The sequence below is a fragment of the Rattus norvegicus genome, chromosome 3 (assembly GCF_036323735.1).
Source record: "Rattus norvegicus strain BN/NHsdMcwi chromosome 3, GRCr8, whole genome shotgun sequence".
Lineage (NCBI taxonomy): Eukaryota > Metazoa > Chordata > Mammalia > Rodentia > Muridae > Rattus > Rattus norvegicus.
In genome coordinates, this window is record NC_086021.1 from 189,337,752 (window position 1) to 189,364,748 (window position 26,997).

A 26,997-nucleotide genomic window follows, 5' to 3' on the forward strand; every position below is an offset into this window, starting at 1 on the left:
CTCCAGCCGCGCATGCTCAGTTCAGGTACAGCCCGCGCACGCGCAGGGGCGGCGTCGGATGTTTACAGCGGCTGCGGTCCGTGCGAAGCGACAGAAGCGTCCGAAGAACCCGAGGCTAAACCCGAGGGCCGCTGAGCGCCGAGGTAGAGCCGTCTCTGCCCCTCGGCCTTTCCCTCCGTCTCCCTTCTCCAGCTTTGGCTACCTGACCCCCGGCGTCTGTGTCTCTTACCATTTCCGAGAGTTTCGAGCCCCAGCGCCTGCCACCCCCGCCCCCCATCCCCCTGCCCAGCGCCCTCTAAGCTGCATCCTCAGCGCCCCCTCCCCTCCAGCGTGACCCCTCCCCTCCAGCGCCCCCTCCCCTCCAGCGTCCCCCTCCCCTCTAACGCCCCCTCCCCTTCAGCGACGCCCTCCCCTCCAGCGTCCCCCTCCCTCCAGCGTCCCCTTCTCAGCGCCCCCCCCGCCTCCAGCGCCCCCACTCCTCCAATGACCCCCTCCCCTCCCCTCCAGCGTGACCCCCTCCCCCGCCTGTTGCTAATTCTGGGATCTGTTTGCTCTGTATCTACAACCTATTTCTGATTAAGTTAGCAATTAGCTCAAGGGCAAGTCGGGCATTGGCAGTGTTTGAAACAGATTATACCTCGGGCGGATATTTGGAAGAAGACAGAGTATCCTACAGAGGAGAAAAGAAAGACCCCTTTGAGGAAAGGTCCAAAGTAGCTGAAGAAACCTTGCAGGGGCCTGGACCCTTTGTTTTTTATTAGGCCAGTGCCTCTGCCATCAATTCAGTCGTCTGAATATCTGCCCCTTGCTCTCTCGTGTCCTGCACTGTTCTCTGTTCTTGTGGCTAACGTGGGCTCCATTATGTCTGGTAGGCTGTCTCTAAAACGAGGTATTTAAGAGGCTCACACTGATTTTGTGTGAAGGGAATTGAAGTGGGCCCTCTTGAGGTGGTGGCATTTAGACTCTCCCTTGGCCCTGGCTTTTCTCCATCCTCCTCTGAGACCTTGGCTGGGGCACTTGTGAGAAGAAACTCATTTTTCTTTGTTTCAATTCTGGTAGTCCCAAAGCTTTTCTTTGCATAAAACAGTAGGATCTGTTCCTAGTCAGCATAAACTATATACTTTGATTCAGTTGCAGACCACAAGTGGTATGCACTTGATGCATTCCTTCTAAGAGTTCTGGTTTTCAAGTCAGGAAACCTTAGTTATTTCCATCATTCTGCTGGCAGGATGATGGTTTAGAATACATGTCCCTAGCAAGGTAACCCCTAAAAAAATGACATCCAGATTTGACTGTGGGGCAGCTAGTGTAGTTTTTTTTCAAACGCAGCGTAGGTGTGAAACGGGGCCCCTTTGTTGTTGCTGTCCATGTTGAGTCCTCTGCTTGGAGTTTTCCTGTGTCCTTCTCTTCTGTTGGCCTGTGCTAATCAGTTCTGAATGGAAACTGTAACAAGCATTACAGCAAGTAGTAAATAGTGTCGTGTAGTGAAGGAAGAACAGCCTCCTAAAAATAAGGATTGGATTCTACTGCACCGAATTCTTGTGCAGTGATACTATTTGGTTTGGAGAGAGTATTTTCATGCTTGTTTTTGTTTTTGGTTTTTTTGTTTTTGGTTTTTGTTTTGTTCTTTTGGACATGGTGACTGATCACATCTCTCTCAGCAGAAAATAGTGATGCTTCTGTGCAAGGCAACATTAGATTGTCAGACAAAGCTAAAATTAAATATTACACTTGATCATTATTCACCTACTCTCCACCCAAAGCAATTGATAGGGCCACCTTGGTGGTCTTTGTGGTATAGAGGATGATCTACAATAACCACACTTTGTTTTAAATGAGTGAATTTATTAAGTATCTATATAGCAAGCAAAAGTGAGAGAACTTGAGTAATGACAGAAGTAGTGCATAGAAAGCTTCAGGTTGAGTACTCACCCGTAGTAGGGATGACTGGGCAGCCCAATTGAAAGTCCAGACAAAAGATAACAGCAGAAGTCATCGGTGAAAATCCCATTTGGAACTCCTGATAGAGAATCCAGGTGAAGCTTCCAAGTTTAAATTATATGTATATATGTAAGCAGATAACATCATCATCAAGTTGGGCGCTTATAGTCATCTAGTAGCAATCAGCTGGAGAAGTTGAGGCAGTCAGCTGGAGTTACCAATTGAACATTCTGTTCTCTCCATGAGATTTCCATGTCTGAACATCTGGCTTCTTGTTTCTACGAAGCATTTCTATACTATGCAACAAACAATAGTCTTGTAAATGGCTAATCTTTCAGCTATTCTCAAGGACAAAATGTTTTACTCTCAGGCTGTTTTTCTCTTCCTTTTCCCCGTCATAGAATTAGGTATCCACCACGCTCCAGGAAGGTACTTGGAGAACATTTGGAAACTACTAGAAACAAACACACTGGAGTTGGTACAGGAGAGTCCTTGCTCTCATCATCCGGTTTCAACAAACTTAAAGAGCACATGACAATTTACCAATATAATGCACATTATACTTGATTATCAAAATATTCCTGAGAAATTAACAAAGAATGTTGCTCGTTTGTGAGTCTTTAACCCCTGATTCCATGCTGTGTACAAAACAAAAGCCTTTGGCTAAACCGTGCTGGCTTCACCACAGCACTGTGGGGTCTTTGTGGTGTTCTCGCTGTTTGTGACTGAGCAGTTTAGTAACTAAGACCAGCTTGCCCTACCTTCTGCTGTTGAATGTGTGCTGTCTGGTAGGTAGTAACTGTAAAAACAGGTTGCTGTGTTTTACTGAAATTCTGTTCTTTTAACATGGAATTAGCTTTCACTTGAGAAAAAAACTCAGTAACATAAATATCTAGTACAAATGAAATATATCCAATGTGTTACCTGCAGAAGACTGTTAATTTGTAGAACTGAGATAGGGTGAAGAGATGGCTTTTCTGATTCAATAGAACATGCGTTTTTTAAAGGTCCTTTCCTAAATTGGCCTGTAAGCATATAAATACATTACTCTATTTTCAACTGGTGTCCCGAATTTTAATATGACTATGTTAGATCCGTAGTGTAGCAATAGAACTAAGTGGCTTATCTAAGATTAAGCCCAAGTTTATTAGCACTAGGGACTTGGGGCAAGGGCACTGAATTCACTTTAAAAGTAGATTAAATTTTAATTGAACTGGGATTTGAAAATCTAATCTTTTTCTTGATTATGAAAATGGATTATTTCATCATAAAATGGAAAAGAATTTGTATCAAAGTTTTTTTTAACCCATTGTAAGATGCCAGATTGGTGGTTGATTTTCATTCCTAGGGTTAAATCTCTAGCACTGCTATCACCGGGTGTGCATATGGGTGTGTCTGGGGATGGGTGTGTCTGGGGGCCATCTTCATTGTTCTAGAGAGAAGACTGAGGGAGCAGGATGTAACTTAACTGTTGTTATTGTTTGAGACAGGTTCTTAAATAATCCATGCTGGCTTGGAGCTCACTGAAGATGACTTTGAACTCCTGAGCAGGAGCTGTTTTGATTCAGAAAGTCTAATCTTCCTGTGGTTTGGTAGTCTTTTCTTCAGCAGTTTATATCAGCATCACCATCTTTTACGAAATAAAACCATTAGTTTGGAAAAGTCACCTGAGGTCAGTATAAAACTGGGAAGGATATTTTTCATTTTCCAGGAAGAAAAAGGCCTTTCCAGGGTAAAAAGTATTCCCTGTTCATCGGATCAGGACCTAAAGGGGATGCTTTCTTCACCAAGACAGGCTAGGAGAAGAGAATAAGTGTACTTCTTAGATGGCAAGGGGAAGGAAGCTGTTTAGGAAGTAGGCCACCGAGTGCCGTTGGTGACCCTTCCTACTGCTAAACTTTAGCCTTGAAACAGATTTTATATTTGTTACACTAAGGTATCTATCACAACATGTTCTGTTTCGGAAGAAAGTTTTGTGAATATTTTTACCTAAAATTTAAGCATCAGAGTAACCTAATCATAGGTTGGGTGGATCACTTGTTGTGGGTAGTTTGTGTGTTTGTTGAGATGTAGTACTCTGGTTGACATGGGAATACCATTTAAATTTGAATTTCTGTGTGGCTCAGCAGGTGAAGGTACCCAGCCTAAAAATCTTAGTTTGATGTGTAGATTCCATGTCTGCAAATTGTTGCACCTATAGACCAGCAAATACACTTTCTAAATAGAATAATAAATGTAAAATTTTTTAAAAGATGAATATCAGTTAAACATCAAATGGCTTATTATTTGTTAGCTTAAATTTCTAGCCGAGCTAGTAGGTTTTTTTTTCTAATTAAATTATGGTATGAGGGCTCACACATGCCATTGTGTGCATGAGGAGATCAGAGAATGACCCTGTGGCACTAGTTTCTCTCCTCTCCACATTTTGTAGGTTCTGGGGAGTAAACTTGGGTCATGGGCTTTTGTATGGCAAGTGCTTTACTCTTTGAACTATCCCCTTTGACCCTATAATTTCCACTCCCAGTGCCAGCATCTTTGGAGGGTGAAGTAGTTATTGACAAAATATACTCCTGTCTTTATTACATTCAGAACTCAGAATTTGGAAATAGCATGTATTTAGAGCTTTCTTTGTTTTGCTCTTGCCCTTAATGTAAATAGTTATTAAAATTTTAATTGTAGTCCTGCTTGGTTGTAATCTGGAACATGGGCGGTGCTGTGAGTGCTGGTGAGGACAACGATGAGCTCATTGATAATTTGAAGGAAGCCCAGTACATCCGGACGGACTTAGTAGAGCAGGCTTTCCGAGCTATTGATCGAGCAGATTATTATCTTGAAGAATTTAAAGAAAATGCGTACAAAGACTTGGCGTGGAAACATGGAAACATTCATCTCTCAGCCCCATGCATCTACTCGGAGGTGATGGAGGCTCTGGATCTGCAGCCTGGGCTCTCATTTCTGAATTTGGGCAGTGGTACTGGCTACCTCAGCTCCATGGTGGGGCTCATTCTAGGTGAGTGTGGATACAGAGCTTAGTCCCCTCTGCCTTAGTACAATTTGGTATCATCTTAGATAGAAGATTTTGTAGGCTGGTTGCATACCATGGTGGAGATCATGGGCCTCCTATTAGGCTGGAAGTAGGTGGTGGACGACTGAAGATACCCACGGTGGGCTCTGAGTTTGGGGCACGGGGTCTCCTCCTGCCTGTACTGCTGCATTCTGCTATGAATGATGGAAAACAGCAAAGGTCTATAAATCGTGACCTTATATGATTTATTGATTTAATCTAATCACTCTTTTGCTCTTCTCCACTGAGTGGCATTAAAATTCTTTGGTAGGTGAAGTTCTATATAACAGTTTCTCTTTTGTTTGCTACTAAAAGATCAGTAAGTTTATGTATTTATAAGGAATTTTCAGAGAGAATGGATTTACTAGGTTATGATATTTGGAACCATTTAGGCTATTTTTTTTACAAGCTATAAGCATGGATATGAATGTGACCATTTCTGATATTATTATCAGGATTATCAGCTGAAGAGCTATTGAATTCCTGCTTTGTGTAAAACATTTTAGTGGGGCAAAGATTTCAGATGTTGTTTGCATTTCTTCATAATTGATATGATTCTTAATCTTAATTTGTTTTTGATTGGCTAAGGCAGTGGTTTTGACTGGGGGGAATACGTAATAAAACTGCCTATATTATAAATGCTATTGGAAAGAGCCTAAGGGTGCAGCCTTGTGGTGGTGGTCGTGGTGGCATTTGTCTTTAATCCCAGCACTCTGGAGGCAGAAGCAGGCAGAACTCTGAGTTTGAGGCCAGCCTGTTCTACAGAGCTAGTTCTAGGACAGCCAGGGCTACACAGAGAAACCCTGCCTTGAAAAACCAAGGTGGGGGGGTGAGGCGCATACGCAAGAGCGTGCGCCTAGGGAGCCAAGGAGATGGCTCACTGTAAATACCGTGTGTACATGAAGACCTGAGTTCAAGTCATGTAAAGGTGAGCACATGTGAAAAAAAAGAAAAGAAAGCCAGGTGTAGTTGTGTGTGTCTGTATTCTCAGAGCTGGAAAATAGAATTCTAGGGGCTTGCTTGGCTAGCCATTTTATCTGATTTGTTGACCCCAGGGTTTATTTAGTGTGACCCGTTTCAAAAAGTAACCTGGAGAGTGGAAGATACCTCATGTTGACTTCTGCCATGAACATTCATGGATATGTGCATCTGTGCATATGTGTGTGGCGAAAGCACACACACACACACACACACACACACACACACACACACACACACACACACTCGCTCACTCACTCACTACTACCTAGGAAAAGAGTAAGCCTAGACACTGTGGCACTTGATGTTGCCAGCAGTAATAATGAAAGTGCTGTAAAATATAGATAATACTAATACAAAATTCATTTGTAAACATAGGTTTTGCTACTACTCTTGCCGTTTTTTCAATTTGCAAATGATTCTTTTAATGTTTGAGAGGCCAAGTCACCCAAACAAATACTGTGTTAGTGAACGGACCCTGTGTTACACATGGAAAGACTCCCTTGGGTGATTTAGAGCGAATATGCAGAGACCTCAAACCCTTGTGAGTTTCTGTAATTATACAGGACAGAATTATCTGTGTTGTAATTAAAGTACAGAAAAAAAGAGCAAGGGTTCTTTTCCTCATTCTAAGAGCTTTGTTTTCTCAAACCTTTCAGGTCCTTTTGGTGTGAACCATGGGGTGGAGCTTCATTCAGATGTGACTGAGTATGCGAAGCAGAAACTGGACGTCTTCATCAGGACCAGCGACAGTTTTGACAAGTAGGATCGGACGTTACTCACTGTCTCTAAGGGTGTAAATTATAGATAGAAAAGGCCAGTTTATTAGTATGCATATGGCAGAAGACATAGCTAAAGTATGGTTGGACGATACTAGGTTATATGTGTACCCTTGTTACTGTTTTCATATTCTCTGGTACTAATTGCTTTATGGTTTTATTTATTTTTATTTATTTATTTTATTTTTTTGAGACAAGGTCTCCTTGAATAGCCCTGGCTGTCCTGGAACTCACTGTGTAGACCTGATTAGCCTCAAGTTTATAGAGATCTGCCTGCCTTCTGAGTGCTGGGATTAAAGACGTGTGTCACCACACGGTGCCAGCTTTGTGTTTTATAATTTATGATACGAAACATCAGATTTTCATTACTGTAGTAAGAGAAAAAAACCAAAAAATTTATTTTGCTTAGTTTTCATGTTTCATTATAGAAAATTTATATCACCTAATTGCTTTCTTAAAGAATGGAAATTTCAGAGAATAAAAAGTGTTTTTCGCCAGTAATGGTGGACAGAGGCAGGCAGATATTTGTGAGTTTGAGCAGCTTGGTCTACATAGCAAGTTCAAGGCTAGCTAATCAGGAAAAGCCTGTCTAAAAAACAAAGAACTACTGTTGAGGCTGGTGAGATGGCTCAGGGGTAAAGGTATTGTTGCCCAGAGTGATGACCCGAGTTTGACCCTTGGGACCCACCTGGTGAAAGGAAAACTGACGCCCACAAGTTGTCCTCTGAAGTCTTCATGCAGGCTGGGGCACACCTATATGTATACACAGGTGGAGTAACACAGTGAATAAATAAGTCAGAATCTAATAAAATCTCCAGTTGCTTGTCAGGCAACTGAGTGTGGTGCTGAGCATTGTAAAACCAGTGAAAAATGGTGGCTGGTGTTGCTTTGTATTTGGATCATGTTGGAACATTCACTTTCATTCTGTTTTGTTTGTAATGCATAGGTTCTATTTATGTAGTATGATTCTGTTTTGTTTGTAATGTATAGGTTCTATTTATGTAGTATGATTCTATTTGGAAATGTAGCTTCTAACTCCTGGGTCTGCAAAGTGTTACATTGTTCTGCAGTTTATAATTAAAACCTGTGGTTGTCTTCAGAGTGAAAGCCAAGAAACTCACTTGAGATACAGAAGCTTTAAAATGAAAGCTTTATTTTTTGAGCACCCAGGCAGATGGCTAGTTCAGGATGTGAACCGTGTCCCAGAAGGGAGATTATACAACATTTTTAAAGGATGAGAACACAAAGTGAGGGGGGACCTGAGGGAAGGTCCAGTGTTATCTGATTGGACGTTGACATTGTGGGTTAAACAAGGGAGTAACCCATTGGAGACTGGGCCTCCTTATCCTGGGCATCTGACTTCAAGGTCTTTAATTTGTTCTGCTAGACTTTAGGTCTGGAGCTCAGAGTGATAAGGAGACAAAAGAGCGGGTCAGCTGATTTTAAGACTTAAGCACCTTGGTTTCTGTATTCTTTGCCTGTTAACGGACAATTAAGAAAACATTTGGAGAAGTGAGTTAGGTGTTGTTCCTAGGCCTGAGGACATGAACTTGTTTGACCTTGCCAGAAGTGTTCTTGCAATGGCTGGACTCACACAGTTGTCTCCTTACAAGTTGTCCCTGAGACACTAGACAGCTGTTTACAACAGAAGTTGTTCAGCTATAGGGAAGTCTTCAGATCCCCTAGGGCCTGGAACCTTGAATTTAGTTTAAATAGAGTCTGAGGGGCTGGAGAGATGGCTCAGTGGTTAAGAGCACCGACTGCTCTTCCAGAGGTCCTGAGTTCAATTCCCAGCAATCACCATGGTGGCTCACAACCATCTGTAATGAGATCTGATGCCCTCTTCTGGTGTGTCTGAAGACAGCTACAGTGTACTTGTATATATAAAATAAGTCTTTAAAAAAAAAAATAAAGGTAGAGTCTGAGAGCAAAGTAGTAGTACTTAGAATAAGTTTCTTTTGCTTGTTCCCAACATGGTAGGCATAACTTTGTTTTTATGTACTTGTTACAACCATACATGTAGTTACAGAAAACTTTTTTTCTTGCAGATTTGACTTCTGTGAACCTTCCTTTGTAACTGGCAATTGCCTGGAGATTGCTCCAGATTGTTGTCAGTATGACCGTGTCTATTGTGGGGCTGGTGTGCAGAAAGAACATGAAGAGTACATGAAAAATCTTCTCAAAGTCGGAGGGATCCTGGTCATGCCCTTGGAAGAGAAGGTCAGGTTCTCTACACAGCTGACACTGTGTACTCTCCTCGCAGTAGCTTCTGCCATTTTATTAACAGAGGAATACAAAGCTATATATAGGTCTTCCATACCCTGTGCACCATGTGTGAACCTCCTACTTTCTGTCTCTCTCACACTTGTTTTTCTTTCTGTTTTCTTCTTTCTTCCTCCCCTTCTCTTTCTTCTTCCTTCTCTTCACCCCAGCTCCTTTTTTATTTTGTGCCAGTGACCAGACTGAGGCAAGCAGTGATGGGTGGCATAGACAATTGCTGGGGCAAGAATAGCTAACTTTTGTTAAATTCTTTCTTTAACTCTTTGTTATTCTGTAGCCAAAAGCTGCTGGCTTCTGGCAATAAACTCCAGCAGCAGGGAATTAAGAAAAAAAGTTAGTTACCCAGGTTCTTTGACTAGAGGCTCCTTGCTCATCAGGTTAGGGTTAGGATGAAGCAGTGAAAAGAAGCTCCAACAACCTTTATTTCTGTTCTTAGTATTTATATCTTTTCTAAATATTCGCCTCATACAGCTGTCAGGTAGAGCTGTTACAACAGGTTAATTACATTATCTTCTAAATACTTTTACATGCTAATAAGTTGATAGTAACTTTCAGGCAATAATTCATGTCATAGATCGAGGTTTAAGGAGTTACAACAGAATTATTTACATGTCCTTCCAGTAAGACTAGTATCTGACTGGACATTCATTATCTGTTACAAGCCCCCCATAAGTTCATTACAGGTTTAAAGCAATAATTTTTATGTCACAAGTTAGTGTGGTTTTGTCAAGAGACAAATCATCTTCTTTGTGCTTATTTTTTTGAAGTTTTGTATAAACTTGTCAATATTTTATTTCTTATCCTTGCACCTACAATAAATCGTCCATTCTCAGTTTATGACCTTTAGTTACCAGATAGTGACTTTGTTCTTAACCTAGCAGAAATGTTTTTCTTGATCGTACATTGTTCCAAGCTTGCTTTCTTTTTCTAGTTCAATTAGCCCATGACACATGAAGGCTTACAGAGCTCTGTTTGCAGCTTTTATTCTATAGAGGGTTTGAAATTACTTTGTAATTACTTTAGGAATTCTATAAAATCATTATCAGGAATTAGGAAATCATAAATTTGTCTACATCTTCATGTTGATCTGCCCAATAGGGTGGGCTCATGCCCAGGAATTGTTAGGCTATGTAATAGGGACAGGAAAGGCATGTCAACAGCAAAAAGCAATCCTGGGATGAAGTCTCTAAGGACCCTGCATTCTCAGAGCTCACCCATCGTAGTCTTATAAAATGGGCCATTATCAGAAAACTCATTTGCTTGCCTTAGCCTTTCCTAGATGGCTTCTGTAAATTTTGATCTTGTTAGTGTACTTGTTTAATACTTTGATAGAAAGTATTTTACACATTCCTCCATTTTCAAAAATTTCCTTGTATAGAATAGCTTGAAATTTTAAGTCATTTAATTTTGAATCTATATCATTTTGATGTTTACAAGTCACATTCAGTTAATAAATCTCTTAGTTGTGTATGATTATGTATATGTAGTCACATGTGGGTGGGTGCCAGTTTGTATGTATGCATGTGCACATGTAGGTGGAGGCCAGAGAATTGACATATGGTGTCTTCTTTGATTGTTTTCCACCTTATGTATTGACCCAGGGTCTCTCACTTGAACCCAGACCTCACCAATTCAGGTAGTCTAGCTAGCCATCTTGCTCTGGGGATCCCGTCTCCACCTCCAGTGTTAGGGTTACAGGGGAACCACACTGCCTGCCTGGTGTTTGCGTGCTGGGGATTGGAACTCTGCCTCTCGTGTTTGCATGGCAAGCACTGTAACAACTTGCCATCATCCTCGTTCTTATTTTTAATCTCTTGCATTATTTTTTCTCATACTTTCTTTGCAACTGATTTGTTCAGGGAACTAGGTTTTTAATCTTAAAGTGTGTCCTAAACTCTGGAATTTCCAGCCCATAGATCACTGTGGCAGTGGACCACATATTCTTCTGTCTTTGTATTTTCTACCTATTGGCAATTAGATCCAGCGTCTTAGTAGTGTTTACTTTTGGCATATTTTGATGGAGGAGAACACAAGAATGTAAGCCATGTATTGAAATAGACTTTTTGGGCTGGAGAGATGGCTCAGCGGTTAAGAGCACTGGCTGCTCTTCCAGAGGTCCTGAGTTCAATTCCCAGCAACCACATGGTGGCTCACAGCCATCTGTAATACTCTCTTCTGGTTTGTCTGCAGACAACAACAGTGTACTCATATACATGAAAAAAATAAATCTTTAAAAAAAATAGACTTTTACCTTCAGTATACAAAGGATTGATTATAAGACCATTTTCTTCTACTTACAACAAATTGTGTAGACGCCTCAGATCCTTTTATAAAATCACATAGAATGTTAGTGGCATATAACCTACACATGTCCTCCTTTTTACTTTATAATTCCTCTAATTACTTGTAATAGCTGATAGATTGTCACTGCTATATAAATAGTTGTTTACTATGTTGCTTAGGGAATAATGGCAAACAAAATCTCTACATATTCAGTAATACATGAATGACTTTCTGAATATTTTTGGTCTGCAGTTGTTTGGATATGGGAACCTTAGATCTAGAAGACAGGCACCATTCAAGTATATGGCCTAAGCAGCTTTTCTGTTTACCTTGTAGAATGACATGGAATGACTCAACCTGATTCATTGTTTTATTAACCATAGAGTAATACATTTAAATTCTTTCTTTTTTCTCTGTATTTAGGTGCTGGTTAACTTTGATAAAGAGAAAACTACTATTAGTGATTTGGTTCCCCTATACTTCAGGGATAAATTCTGGTTATTATTGTTTGCTTATTAATATGACTTTTGACAAAGGGAGAGAACTAATAAGGCTTTGTTATTTTTTTATTATCACTACAATTTTTTTTAATTTATTTATTCTTTTATGTTATAAGTACACCGTAGCTGTCTTCAGACACAACAGAAGAGGGCATCGCATCTCATTACAGATGGTTGTGAGCCACCATGTGGTTGCTGGGAATTGAGTTCAGGGCCTCTGGAAGAGCAGTCAGTGCTCTTAACCGCTGAGCCATCTCTCCAGCCCTTTACAAAATTTCGATTGAGATCATTTTAGCTCTAGATTAACTTGAAGAGGGTAGGCATCCTCATTCTATTTCTGTTTGTTCATCTAGATTATGAAATGCAGGTTTATAGTTTTAAGGTCTCACATATAATTTATGTATTATAGTTAAATATTTGGTGATCATTATAGCTAGAAACACCCCTTTTTAAAAAAGGTTTCTGAAGGGGCTGGAGAAATGATTCAGTGGTTAAGATCTTTCAAAGGACCTGGGTTCAATTCCCAGTACCCACACGGTGGTTCACAACCATCTGTAACCCCAGTTCCAGAAGATCTGGAACTCTTCTGGCCTTGGCAGGTACTAGGTACATACCAGGTACATAGGCTAACACACAAACAAAACACCCATACATGCAAAAAATAGTAAGATAGTTTTTCTTGACGTGTCTGGGTGATAAAGAGATGGCTCAGGAGTTAAATGCATGCTGTTATTACAGAGGATCTGAGTTCAGAAAACTCAAAGTCTGTAAACTACAGATTTAGGGGATCTGATGGTCTCTACTGGACAAGTACTGGCACATAATGTAAAAAATAAATCTTTAAAATTTTCCGAAAAAAATGTTTTTGCTGTTATCTTAATATAATTAATCTTTAGTAATTGTACTGGTTAATCCTTTTAGAGAATCTTAGTTTTGGATGAGTTTCTGGGTTAGATGTTTTTAGAAAAGATAATCATATAATCTTCTCAGTTTTATGACCTATTAAGGGCATTTGTAGACTGTCCTCGTCACATTGAGCACACAGAGGCTGTGTAGTTTAATTGGATTTGCTGGCACTAATCCGTCTGTCAGCTAGTGTATCCCACTGCACCCTGAAGTGCTGTCAGAGTGGGGACAGCTGCCCTAGGTATCTAGGACGACACATTGATGTTGGTGAAAGTCACAGCAACAAAGTTTTAGCATCTGGCACTTGGGCCTCTCCTGTTCTCCAGCTATTGCAGGTGCAGATGGCTTAAAGCTCAGGTGTTTTTGTGCCTGTGATGCCATTGCAGCTGTATTCCTGATAGCAGGACATAGAATTCAGGGTAAATGGTTGAAGTATTGTAGCTGTTGTACATTTTTGGTTACTGAGGACAGGCCCTCCCCACCTACCTCCAGCCACTGCTTTGAAGAACCCTAAAAAGTTATTTGTATGAATCTTATCTTTGTTATCTTTATTTTTTCTTATAGTCCTTTAACTGACTTATCATTTGTGTTTCGTATAAACAGAAGGTAGGTCAAGGAGCTTGAGTATGTTCATGCTAAGCATTTGCACAAGAATATTCATGGTAGTTGTTGTTAGTCCTGTCACATTAGTTGTACATGGACAGGCTGTTCATATTTAGATTTGATATATAGAAATGATTACACTTAAATATAAATTGTCTGGTGACAAAATCCTTTGGATATTCTTGTTTTGTCTTTGAGATAGTTGACCAAGATAACACGTACAGGCCCTTCTGCTTGGGAAACAAAAAAGATTCTGGCTGTTTCCTTTGCCCCTCTGGTCCAGCCTTGCCGTTCGGAGTCAGGACAGTCCAGACTTGTCCAGCTACGTGAGTATGAGCATCCTACCTGTCTTTTATCTTTGATTAAAGTTAGATTAGAAACAAAATGAGCAAAAACCTTTTGATACTAAAGAGTGTTATCCTTCCCTCTTGCATCCTCAAATTATACAAGATGTTTTAGATATTTTTAAAGTATCTCTGTTTAGCTCATCTTAGATGATTTTAATCTTCTTTTAAATCTGTAAAATGTTGTTGCTGGCCACACTTTTGAGAGTAGCAGATTCACACACAAAAAAAGGAGCTTATTTTGGGAATTATAGGCAGTTTGCCTTGCTTGTCACCTGAATATAGTCCTCTTCCTCCCAGTACCTGTCTCATGCTGCTTTAAGCAACTATGGGTGAGCAACCTGTTCTGCTCTGTGACTGAGAAATTTTGTGTAGCCTCATATGTTTTGAATCTTTGTGTTTACATCTCTCTAAGATGCAGGCTGTACATGAAGCTAATGTAGGATGACCTTCACCCGATATTTAAAACAGCTTTCACAAAAGTAGGATTTCAAAGTGATGAAGATTTAGGACTTCCAAATGAAGATTATAAATAAGATTTCAAGACGATGATTTAGAATTTCCAGATGAAAACTATTGATCATACTTTCTGATCATGTAAAATATTTGGAAAGTGTGTGTGTGTGTGTGTGTGTGTGTGTGTAAAGAGAAAGTATGAATGTGAATTATTATACATAGTTCTAACACATACATTTTGGTTAATTTTTTTCAAAAACACTTCAGTTAGTGAAGAATCATTTACCACATTGTCCTACTTTATGTGCCAGGTAACATAGAAGCCTTGACATTTGTTAAGCAGCAACAGTGAAACATACAAAGAGCTTGGAGTGATGGATAATGTTATGTCATGCTTGGTTTCAGGGTGAAAGGAAATTTTCTTAGGAGAGGTATAGAGAGGATCTCTTACTACATATCACCGGTCAATAAAAAAGCCATGGACAATAAGCTGAGGCAGGAAGTAGGTCAGACATCCCGCAAGGAGAGAGGATTCTGAGAAATAGCGAGAAGCATGGAAGATTTGAGCAGAAATGCTGAGGATGTAAACTAGCAAGTGTCTGAACTCAGGATAGAAGAAAGGGGAAATTCGCCCCAGGACCTCTTGAGACAGATGTACACAGACAAGGAGAGGAAACCATGAAGCTGAACTCAAGTGAAAACAAGTCAAAACTTATAGCCTAATCATCTATCAATAAATGATTAGTCTCAGTCATCGTTCTGGGAGCAGAGGCTGGAGGAAATCTTGATTAATTTTATAGATGTTACTCAGCAGCATGTAATCCAAACCATCCAATTTCATATTTAGTTATTATTATAGAGAACTTATAAAAATGGTGGAAAAAACCTAAAGTTACAGAGAGGAATAGAAAGGTAGAACCAGGGCAAAGTTTGGGACACACACTTCATGGTGTGGTCATTGTGGGATATGTTGGAAAAGCTGGCTGGAATGTAGATTGGGTTTTAAATCACTTTGTGACTGTGGAAAGCTTCAGATTGAAGATGCTACACATTTTTATAGATATAATCCTGTTAATCATTTGTAGGGTGAATTTGTCAGACTGGTGTTCTGAAATTTTGTTATTAAACCATTATGGCCTGTACTGAGGAAATGCATCATCCTCTGGCACAGTGGCTGGGTTTGGAGGACAAGAATTCATGAAAACATTTGGAACACTTTGAAAACGTAGTGTAAAGTGAATGTTTCTGTGTGAGGACTTGTCAAGCCTGGCTAGGAACCTTAGGCGTGTGTGGCCTCCTAAAATGCTCACTGTGAATGTTGAGTAATAAACATTTGTGTGATTTGGTTAGAATTACTAAAGCGATCAGTCGGGTAGGGTGTTTGCAGTTTCTATCTTTTCTAGATCACTGAAGTTGATGAGACCAAGGGAATAAGAGAAACCATATAGCAAAGCCAGCATTCAGAGACCACGCAGCTTGGCATGCACTGCCTGGAGCACCCTCCTAAGTGGCATGCATGCAGGTTGGAGGCAGAAGTCAGGCAGGAAGTTGATGGGGTTTTCCCTATCATGCAAGAGAAAAAGATTGAGACAACACCAGCCTCTCAACAGGAAGGGTTCCGGGACACATGACCTTTCTGAGGAAGAACAGGAGAGCCTAAGGTATTGTGCTGAGTCTGGGGTAGGTTTGACTTGATTGGGACTGAGTTTCAACCTGGGGAACTGGTCTATATTCTTTAAATTTACAGAATAGATGTTATACCAAGGATCAGCAGTCATACTGAGAGAGGAGTAGAGTGGACACTGAGCCTTTGGGAGTGTCACAAGGCCTAAGAGAAGTCAGGTCATAGAGAAGGACTGTGAACCTGGCCATAGTGAACTGAATCAGTTTTCCTGGTGGCCCTCAGAGAAAGCTGGACAGGTAGAGCGGATACTTGGGAGCCCAGTGGCCAGTGACGAGACAGTTTTAACATCCTGCAAATGTTCAGGAACTAATCTTTTAATTGAGTTGGTGAGAGCAGGATGTACTACAGGTCATTTGTTGTTGAGATACAAGGCCTCAACTGCTCAGTAGAATGACAGGATGCAGGCAAGGTACCACAGCTCCATAAAAGGCAAGAGAGAAGGGTTGGTGTCTCAAAAAAGAAGGAGGAGGCACTGTTCGTTTTTTAGAGCCTCGCCTAACAACATTTCTTGCCTTTCTGCAGGGCAGATATTGGTGGGTTCTAGGCAGGGGTTATTATTTTGGTTACAAATGTTGCAGATAACAGGAGAGTCCCTTCTATAGAGAAGCCTCTTGCTTAAAGAAGGTTATGTGTCCTGGAGGGAAAAGAGTGATTTAGATTTTCTGTTTAATGTATTTAAACTCATGTAAAACTATTAAAGTATATAAAGGGGTGTTAGAAACGTAGATTGCTGTATTTTTGAGTGGATGTTATTATGTCACTGAGCAGAATAGAGTTATAAACTAGTCTGCAAGAACAAACCCTAAGGTTTCAAAAGTCCTTTCAGCAAGTTAGGTGTGGGTTGGCCCCACCCATGCCCACTGCTCTGCCCCTGTCCACAGCACCACCAGCCGTGCGCAGCCTGCAGGACCTGGCCCGGCTTGCTATCCGAGGCAGCATCAAGAGGGCTATGCGCCAGGAAGCCACCAGAGGAGGTGGTCTGAAGAGCACACCTATGTTTAAAAGAAGGCGAGTCCGTCGCCGCAGGATGGAGACCATTGTCTTTTTGGACAAAGAGGTTTTTGCCAGTCGAATTTCCAACCCCTCTGATGACACCAGCTGTGAGGATGCAGAGGAGGATCGGAGGGAAGTGGCAGAGAGGACCTTGCGGGAGGCCAAGCCTGAGCCACCAGTGAACTTCCTTCGTCAGAGGGTATTGCGCCTCCCGTTACCTGACCCCCTGAAGTACTACCTGCTGTATTACAGGGAAAAGTGAGCTGTGGGAGAGTAGGACCAGGATACCCAGAGGAAGCTGCTGGCCAGGTACATGTCTCTTCCCTTTCTTGGTTCCTGTCTATCCTCTAAAACTTTTCATGTATTGGTGTGATTTATTTAAGCACAATTTAACCAGAAACTGCATAGAATTATTTTCCTTGGGGGCAGGGTAGGGTGTGCATCTTTTGAGCTCTACTGTAACTGGAGCTCTTTTTGGGAACTGCATGATGTCTGCTCCTTATGTAGGCAAACTTTCACACTGGGACTTGAATTAAATTGGATTTGGATCCTGTGTGAAGCAAGGGGCAAGCCTGTCAAGGTGGCATACCCCCACTCAGCTTGAATTTTATGTGCCGGTTCTGTTGCTGGCATTGAGTTCTTCTGAGTTTTGCCTTTTTCTAGGTTGGGAAATGTTGAAAATCCCCCCTTATTTTAATAAAACTAATCAAATATTATGTGAAATATCAACCATAATGAGATACAGAAGGGAGGGATAATGTATAGAACTGCCAGATGTCTTTCTGGAATTTCCAAAGACTTCTAAGCAGTTGGTCCTCCCCCCAATTCCTTCTGATACTTTATAGGAACCACCATCAAGTAATCTCTTTTTCTGAGAGAAAAAGTTTTTCCTGAACCATAGCAGTGATTCATGAATCACAACTGCAAAGACCAGAGCAGTTCTAAGGTATCTACATGAGAATTTTCAGAGCAGGTAGAGAGACTGCAGTGCTATAGAAAGCCCATGCTTCTTGACTTTGGTTTGCAGTCTTTCTTTGATCATATTAGAGTACCAGGTCATAGATTTTTATCTTTTATAATTCTGGAGAAAAAATTGTTAGTTTTGTAAATTTTCTTAAGAACAGATACATGTATTTTACTAGTTCCATTGCATTAGAGCAGTTTAACTTAGTGATGTGAAATCTATTATCTCCAGGCCATGGGTGTTGAGAACTATCAAGTTTTTAAAAAAAAAAAAAAAAGCAACCTTTCTGGCTTTCAGAGGGCAGGACTTGAAGTTACATTGCTGATTCCAAAAGCTGGCTCTTAAAAAAAATTTTTTTTTCTAGCCCAAAGGAAAAAAAATAGTGTAAATTGTTAATAATAAGCCCAAATTAGAGTATTAATTTAGGATTCAGTACTGAGATTTTATGATTTATTTTTAGCTTAGCCACATGTGACTTGCAGAGAGAAATTTGATAGTTATGTGATTTCTCCAGCTTAAATGGGTATTTTGGTTTATTTTTTTTTTCAAGTTAGTTGAATCATTTTTACCACACAGTATAGTCTGCATGTATAGCTGGGAAAACATATAATGCCCTACATTATAAATAAAATGTACACTTACATTACTTTAAATATAAGCTATTTAAAGAAAGTTCAAAGTTGTTTTTACTTGCCTTTTAACTCCAATTTGGGCTTCTTTTCTTTCAGAGAGAAATGCATGCTCTAACTTGACTTGCAAATGTTTGTAGTTTGCAGATCTTTCCTGATGTTAACTCTAATTGTTAGCTAGACTTTTATGTTACCTGGAAAATTTTGGACATAAAATTAAATAAATGATACCTGTGAAGTTTGTATATTAGGAGGATTGATTGAATTTTTTTCCCTGTGACTGAATATGGGCTACATTTTGAAAAGCCACATTTGCCTTTATGCTGGATTTTTAAAAAATTACAATACATAAGACACTTTCTCTTTATATGTTAAACTTTTCTTAGTATTTTGTATTTATATTTTATCACTTTGTGATTTTAAACCATAATTCAGTTAAATATAGTTGTAACAAGTGAGAAGTAGATTGGCCTTTATATTATACTACCAGGGAAAATTGAAATTTTCTCATAAACACTTTGCTGCCAGAATTCAGTATATACCGACGGTATATACAAAATATCCTACATTCTGTTTTCAGACTAATAAATCTTAATATAGTCAAGTGTTTGTCTTCAGGATCTGTACTGTAAACAAAATATTGACAATGACTATGTTTTAAGGAGTGGGTATTTTTAAACATGTGACTTCTGTTGTAATGTAAGAATCAAAGGTGTACATAAAAATAGATTTGTCAACGTGGAACTTAAAGTTGAAAATCCAAGAAATTAGAAACACTGATTTTTTTTTTTTAAATGAGGGGAAACATGGGTAAACACAAATGAATCAATAAAAAAGTGTTAAGACATTTTATTCTCAGTATTGCTTCTGTGTTGAGTATGGGATTCTTGGTTACATTCTTTTTAAGACTCTATAATGGGGTCGGAGAGATGGCCCATGCAGAAGGTTCAGTTCTTAGCACCCACATGGTAGCTCACAACCGACTGTAATTCCAGTTCCATAGGTTCTGACTTCCTCTTCTGACGTCCTATGAGCACCAGGCACACATGTGGTGACTTACGTTCATGCAGGGAGAACAAACATGCATATCAAATAAGTATTTAAAGACAATTTTACTGGTACACCTCTTTTTCCACATTAAATTTTCCTTCACCAGATACTTGTATTGTTTAATTTATAGTACTTGTAAAAGAGAACTCTGAAGAACAACTTTATTTGCTATTTTAGTCATGTACTCATATTTTGAGAATGTTCAAGGGAAACAATACATTGAGCATTTGCTTTAATTAGCATGAATCTCATAGAGATTCATACTCGTATAAATGTTCATATAGAGAACCTGTATGTCAGTAATAAATCTGAATGCTGAGGTTTGAGACTTAACTGAAAACTGAACATAAGGCATTGGTGAACTAGTGATAGAAACAGGGAGGTAATGATGTCATGGAGACAGAACAGATAAGGAACAGCAAGAATTGTTAGACTTTCGGGGTCAGTGGCACAGAGTGGTAAAGGCATTTGGGTTGGGAGCTCCTGGCCAATCTGGGCTTCATGTAGGATCCTGTTTCAGAAAACAAGAAAAGCAATCACAAGAAGGCTTTTTTTTCCTGAAAGGTTTGGGTTTGCTTTTTGTTTTGGTTTTTTGTTTTGTTTTGTTTTGTTTTTTGGTCACTTAAGATCGGATAGGTCAAGGGTCTGTGGTGAAGGTGAGGATCAAGGAAGGGCTGAGGCCTGGAGGTGGTGAATGATGTTATCCATTCCAGTGTGTTGTAAGTGCCCCCATGTTAGAAACATAGATGAATACATTTGTGTCTCAACAATGTTAGAGTTTACTAAATAAGTTCACAAGGTGTATTAGTCAGGGTTCACTAGAGTCACCCAGTTTATGGAATGTCTCAATATATTAAGGGGTTTATTGTAATGACTTACAGCCTGTAGTCCAACTAACCCAACAGTGGGAAGCCCAAGAATCTAGTAGTTGCTCAGTCCCACAGGCTAGGTGTTTATGCTGGTCTTCCATAGAGTGAGTTCCAACAGATGTGCTGCTGCGAAGAAGAGTGAATCTTCCTTCTTCCAATGTCCTTACGTGTGGCCTCCAGCAGACGGTGTGTACCACCGCGCCTGGATCTGAAACTTGTTTTGTCCCACGATGACCTTGAATTTAGAGATCTGCATCTTCTGGGATTAAACGTGTGTGTGTGTGTGTGTGTGTGTGTGTGTGTGTGTGTGTGGACTTGTTTTGTCCCACGATGACCTTGAATTTAGAGATCTGCATCTTCTGGGATTAAACGTGTGTGTGTGTGTGTGTGTGTGTGTGTGTGTGTGTGTGTGTGTGAGAGAGAGAGAGAGAGAGAGAGAGAGAGAGAGAGAGAGAGAGAGAGTGCGCTACCTAACCTGAACCTAAGCTTTTTGTGGTCAAGATCCAGGTCAGAAACCGGTCTTCCAGTCTCAGGGTCTGGATCACAGGTGTGCCCTCACATTTCTGGATTGTAGTTCATTCCAGATGTAGTCAAGTTGACAACCAATAATAGCCATCACACAGCTGTGTATATCCATTTACTATGGAGGGTTTTGCAGACAAAAAGAAAATCTGAGGCTTTACAAAAAGCAGTTCCCTTTGATATTCTAAGGAGGCAACAATGTGATAGTCTCTGTGGCTGCCTGGGGCACATCGCCTCTGACTTTCAACTTTATTTTCTGGATCATCCTGTGAGGGATGTTGTTGAAGTCCTGTTCTGGGCATGGGTTGTAGTTTGCATTCTTCACACTTCTGTCAAGAATCCTTGCAAAGATAATGATGGGTCTCCCACCTGTACTGAGCTGCTTCTCAGTTCCTAGTAAAATAATGATCAGAGCCCCTAAATTATCCCCCCAAGAATCCCTCAAAGAAACATGCAGAGTTAACCAACAGAGACTTGAGCTGGGGCTCCATGCTTTAGCCTCTTCACCTGCAAATATTTGGGAACAAGGAGACACAAGTGACTAGGAAAAGTGTGCATGTGTTGCGCATGGGCCTCCAGAATCTACATGGTAGACCTCAGGCTATTACTGGAATACCTACCATCCAGCTGTTTTAGATCAGCTCTTCAGGACTAAGGTTGGAAGCTGGAGGTTCATTGTTGCAGGCTTTTTCTTTATCATACCATGAACTCTGGGATTGTGTTTACTGGAAAAACCTGTTTCTAGTTGTGGTGTGACTCGGCCCTTGGCACACAACCTTTAATCCCGCTGGCTGGAATACAGACACGCCCTTAGAATGCTCCTTTAATGCCCAACAATGAAGGTCAGGTTAGATTGTAGAAGGTATCACCCATATTTGAAAATGATGTCTAGGGCTGGAGATATGGCTCAGTGGTTCACTGACTGTTCTTCCAGAAGTCCTGAGTTCAAATCCCAGTAACCACATCTCATCTCGTCTGTAATGAGATCTGATGCCCTCTTCTGGTGTGTCTGAGGATAGCTACAGTGTACTTTAAATAAATAAATCATTTTTTTTAAAAGTGATGTTTGAGTGTCCGACAAAGTGGGGAATTAGAGAGTTTTTTTTTTGTTTTTTTTGTTTTGTTTTGTTTTGTTTTTTTGTACAGAATAGGGTATGCCCAACTCTCATGAGAGAGAAGGAGGCAGTTTTCCTGGGACAGTTTTTACAGAGAACAAACTAGACACAGATGAAGACAGAATGTGCCAGAAGATTAGAACAGATTGTCAAAGTTAGTATGAGGCCAAGCAGAGCAATTGAGGAAAGGCTGAGAGAGAGAAGCCAAATTCAATCAGTTTGAGCCGGAACAGCTGAGTTGAACCAGCCAACCAGCGCTCAGAACTAGAAGGGGTGCGCTTATTCCGCAGTGAGTCTCAGAAGCTGAAAACCTTCTAGGCCTGAATTAGATTTTACAGAGGGTAGAAGTTTCCAGGCCTAGATACTGCAGCTCAGCAGCACCTCATCACCCAGTCCGGCTCACCACCATCAGGCTCCCCAGGTGCTGCCATCTGCCGGCACCATTAGTTTGCGTTTCAGCTAGGGAGATGTGCGCACGCGCAGAAGCTACACGGACAGCGAGTGCAGACAGCATGCAATTGGCTGGATGGGGAAGGGTCATCGGCGGTGACCAATGGCATGCGCGAGGCTGCCCGCCGCAGTGCCTACCGGGAACGTGTTGCCGATCGCCGGTTGCCCGTAACGGAGGAAGGGAGACGGCTTCAGATTGGGCGCCTGAACCTCGGCAGCGCCACACAGAGCCGCCGTGTGGGAGCTGAGCAATGCTGCTGTTCTGCCCGGGCTGCGGGAACGGCCTCATTGTGGAGGAGGGGCAGCGCTGTCACCGCTTCGCCTGCAACACGTGCCCGTACGTCCATAACATCACCCGCAAGGTGAGGTCCACAGGCCGGAGCTCTCCCTGCGGTCCGCGGGGCCCAGGGCAGGCGTCGGCGCGCTCGGACCTCCCCGCTGCCCGCTCAGAAATTGTGCGAATTTTAGTTCATCCCCCTACGCTGGACCTCGCAGATTCCAGTCCGCTCCTCACCTCTGATTTCAAATCCTCGGGTTCTTTAGTTGCTCGTTTGCTCCCATCCCCTATCTTGATTCCTGAGAATCTTCTTGCACGCAGTGCTGTCAGGTTCTTCCCTCCGCCCGAGTCGGTCTTCCCTGAATAACTACGCAGAGTGACGCACTTCTCGTTCTCGTCTCCCTCTTCCCCCGTCTCTGGTGCATGTGTGCCTCCCTGTTTCTCTCTCCCTCTCCTCTTTTAAAATAATGGCTGCCTTATTTAAATGTCAGCCCGTGCGGCTGTTTGTGCACCTATAATTCTAGCACTCGGCAGGAGAATAGGTTCAAGGCTCATCTGGGCTGCATAGCACACACAGAGCACAGAAAAGCCAAACCCAGTTCTTTCTGTTTATCCTCATTCCCTTAAGGTTTTCACAGAATTCATTGTCTTCTAATGTTTTATATCGTTGTTGCTACTTTGTGTGTGTAGTGCTTGTGTTGGAACCCAGCAAGCTGTGTTTCCAGCCCTCGGTGTTTTGTGTACCTTAATTCCCGTTCCTCTTTACCTCCGTGCCTTAGTTCAGTGACTGCAGTTGTGCAGCACTGGGCCTTGGTGACTCCTCGTTCCTAATGTTTGCACATTAGAGCTGTGTGGTAGGGGTTTAGAGTCAGGATTTGTGGTAAGATGAATTGTGACAGAATTTCTAATTTCCAGGGATGCCTGATAAACATAGGAAAGCATCCAAATGTGACCTGGGGTGCTGGTATACCCAGCTAAGTGACTTCATTTGTCTGTCTTTCCTGTTGGATTATTAGGTGTCCTAGGGGTATGAGAGAAGAGCAAGGTTTTACTAGGCTGTTTTTTCCTTTCAGTTCTGTCTGGTGTTTCCTTCGGTCTCTAGAGGTCTGAACCTCTAGAACCTCTGTTCTGTTTGGAGGAACATCCGAGTCACAAAACCCCTACATTTTAGTGACTCACACTGCTCTTTGAAGAAGACAAATTTTGTAGAGGAAATGCTGGAGGGAGTTGTGGCTTAGTGACCGACTTGTAAAACTGTACAATTACTTCCAATCTGGTGGCTTGTGTCTGTTAGGTAACAAACCGAAAGTATCCAAAGCTAAAAGAAGTGGATGATGTGCTTGGTGGAGCAGCTGCCTGGGAGAATGTGGACTCTACTGCAGGTGAGGATTTTCCCGTAACAGAGCCAGTGACTCAACCTTGTTTGTTATTACTTATTATTATATTTTATATTTATATTGTTTCGCTAGTTTGTGTGTGTGGTGCTTGTGTTGGAACCCAGAAAGCTGTATTTCCAGCCCTCGGTGTTTAATACTAATAATAAACTTAGTATTATAATGCAGTCCTGTCTGTTATTAGGGCCAGCAAGATACCCTGGTAAAAGCACTTGTTGCCAGATCTGTTAGCCTGAGTTTGATTCTTGGAGCCCAGATAGTAGGAGAGAACTGACTCATGGGAAGATTTTGTACCACCCTCCATGCACACATGGGCGTGCACAAGTGTAAAAGAACTTAAGAAGATGTAAATAACAATGTAATATCAAATAGCTAGTGCATGAAATATTTTGGTGATGTGTTTTAATTACAGTGTAGGCACTCTAAAGTCTTTTACATTTTTGTTGTTGTTAATTGATTTTGTTTTTTTGAGACCTGGTTTCACTGTGTAGCTCTGAGTGTCTTGACCTCGGAGATCCACCTGTCTGCCTCCCACATGCTGGTACTAAAGTATCTGCCACTGACACCTGGCTGTAATAACATTTTTTTAAAAGTAGATTCTTTCAAGGATTCTTTAAAGCAAAGTTACTATAGTGATACCTGAACCGTTGTTTCATTTAGAGTCTCAAGTCCGATGTGGACAAGTATAATTAAAAAATAAATCTGGCAAATATTCTCTTTTTGAAGCAAATTTAGAGTTCATTACAAAAAATTTCAGCATTGATTTATATATAGTTGTTGGGAAGGGGGGATCCATGCTCTAGTGGGTGTGGACTTCTCATGAAAATTGTGTTGTATGTATTTTCAAATACCAACACTGAGAAAATGATCAGCCCTAGTCTTTTATTTTCATTTCGTTTTATTTTTTATTACATGGATTTAAAAAAATTATAACTGTGGACGAAGGATGGTTGCTCAAGCTTATGATTCCAGTTACGATTCTGGTGCTCTCTGAGTGGAGGCAGAAGGCTCAGTGCTTATCTGGGCTTTTTGAGACCCTGGCTCAGCCATTCTGTCAACCGATAAATAGCTGTGGGGTAGGATTTCAGTGGTTGAGAGCATGGGACTGGGTTTCCTTCCCAACTTCCACCTGGCAGCTCAGACCTTCTGTACTTGTACTTTCAGGTGATCTAATACCCTCTACTTGCATCCAGGGACACTGCATGAACGTGGTGCACAGACTACCCAAAGGCAAAACATGCACATAAAATAATTATAAAAAATTAGGGGGGGGGGTTGATATTTGCAACTGGAGGTATTAAAAAGTAAATGTTTACATCTTGATTTGTTTGATAAATTTAAATGTGATAATGGAATGAGAGAAAATGGCCTAGTACCTCTTTTAGAAGGACGAGCACATGTGTGATTGGCAATCTTTTCCTCTGTAGAGGAATATCCAGATCTCCTCTGTTGTCATTAGCTAGGGACGGTAGCACAGCTGAGCGATGGAGACAGGAAGATCATCTCAATCTTATTTTAGCTACTGAGTGACTTTGAGGCCTTTATGTGTTTGTTTTAAGCTATTTGTTTATCTTTAGGATAGAATCTTGCTGTGTATTCCAGGCTGGCTTTGTTGCAAGCTTCTTACTTCAGTTTCCCAAGTGCTAGATTCTGGCCGCCGGCTACCTCAGTGGGCTGTGTTTTTGTTACATTCCCACAAAGGAGACAATAACAGACCCTTCCCAGGCTATTTCCAGCCATTCAACCAGATTTGAGAAGGGAAGTGGAACCCAGGGATGGAAGGGGAGGGGGTTCAAAAAGACCTTAAGCCTCTACTCATTTTCAAATTTCAGGACTTTTGTTGCTTTTATAAAACAAGGTCTCTCTGGTCTCCTTGTTGATGTGCTGTGGAAAGGGTGTTGCTATTGGCAACCTCGCCTTTGGCAGAGGAGTGTAGATGAGCATGAGGATGAAATGTTTGCCCACATTTAACAGTGTTTGTAATGTGGAAACTTGCTTTTCTGTTTGCCAGAGCCATGTCCAAAATGTGAGCATCCTCGTGCCTACTTCATGCAGCTTCAGACCCGTTCTGCGGACGAGCCAATGACCACCTTCTATAAGTGCTGCAATGCTCAGTGTGGACATCGCTGGAGGGATTAGGGCCGGACTTGCCTAGCTGTGAGCATGATTTCTGTGTGCTGAAGGTCTTTACTGTATGGTAGGAAGCCGATCTTCTGTGGTGAAGGACCTGGGTGAATAGAGCTCATCTGCAAGTTAGCGGCTCTCAGGTCCTTGGGAGCTCCACGCAAGGATGTCACTTGGCTCAGGTCCTGGTCCTACATTCGAACTTGGAACTTGGGTTTTAGCCAGTCTTTTTTGTTTTTTAGTTTTTCAAGACAGGTTTTCTCTGTGTAGTCCTTGCGCTGCCCTTGCTGTGTAGACCAAGTTGACCTTGAACTCATTATCCACCTCCCTCTGCCTCTGGAGTGCTGGGTGCCACCACCGCCCATGATGATCTTGACCCTCCTACATATGAACCATTTTCATTCTGTGCAGTGCAGGGATTGAACTCTGAGCCTCATGCATGCTAGATAAGTACTGGCTGTATCTCTAGCCCTGATTTTTTTCTTTTTAGAGAAATTGTGAAAATACTTATAAACATACTGAAAGTCACTTTAAAATTCTGGAATTACATGATTCACCTTGTATGATTAATAAACAATACTATTCTGTGAGTTGGACTTTCTGGATGATTTTGATAGGAATTTAAAAGTAGCCATAAGCATGAAATCCTCTACCAAAGAAGAGTAACAAACCACTCATGGTATTACTCCATAAGGTGGACGTATTTATATGTGAGAAGTTCCATTCTGTGCAGCTGGACAGTCGTACGCACGATGAGGAATGTACGTAGTAAGGAGATCTAAAATAACAGAT

At 41.2% G+C, this 26,997-nt stretch overlaps 2 protein-coding genes and 1 long non-coding RNA gene across 9 annotated transcripts; 2 read left to right on the forward strand and 1 right to left on the reverse strand.

Moving 5' to 3' along the window:
- The first annotated feature begins 6 nt into the window (after positions 1–6).
- Pcmtd2 (protein-L-isoaspartate (D-aspartate) O-methyltransferase domain containing 2) lies at positions 7–22,774 on the forward strand. Of its 7 annotated transcripts, none has more exons than XR_010064642.1 (8): positions 7–143; positions 3,432–3,613; positions 4,621–4,951; positions 6,643–6,745; positions 8,811–8,982; positions 13,533–13,660; positions 16,700–17,120; positions 18,504–22,774. XR_010064642.1 is itself a non-coding variant. In XM_063283907.1 (8 exons), the coding sequence occupies exons 3-7, from the start codon at positions 4,645–4,647 to the stop codon at positions 17,071–17,073; spliced, it is 1,080 nt and encodes a 359-aa protein (XP_063139977.1). In that variant the 5' UTR covers positions 7–143; positions 3,432–3,613; positions 4,621–4,644; the 3' UTR covers positions 17,074–17,120; positions 18,504–22,774. The 7 variants fall into 7 exon arrangements, 6 of the variants coding, with proteins under 6 accessions (XP_063139977.1, XP_038961088.1, XP_063139979.1 ...); XM_063283907.1 differs by having other exon boundaries at positions 13,537–13,660; XM_039105160.2 differs by having other exon boundaries at positions 16,700–22,774.
- LOC120101836 (uncharacterized) lies at positions 6,642–22,680 on the reverse strand. The gene is made up of 3 exons (XR_010065577.1): positions 22,549–22,680; positions 7,451–7,515; positions 6,642–6,771 (listed from the first exon to the last, which is right to left on the reverse strand). It is a non-coding gene; the product is annotated as an uncharacterized LOC120101836 (long non-coding RNA).
- On the forward strand, positions 22,598–26,795 carry Polr3k (RNA polymerase III subunit K). The gene is made up of 3 exons (NM_001014259.1): positions 22,598–22,772; positions 23,982–24,069; positions 26,093–26,795. The coding sequence occupies exons 1-3, from the start codon at positions 22,662–22,664 to the stop codon at positions 26,218–26,220; spliced, it is 327 nt and encodes a 108-aa protein (NP_001014281.1). The 5' UTR covers positions 22,598–22,661; the 3' UTR covers positions 26,221–26,795.
- The last annotated feature ends 202 nt before the right edge of the window (positions 26,796–26,997 follow it).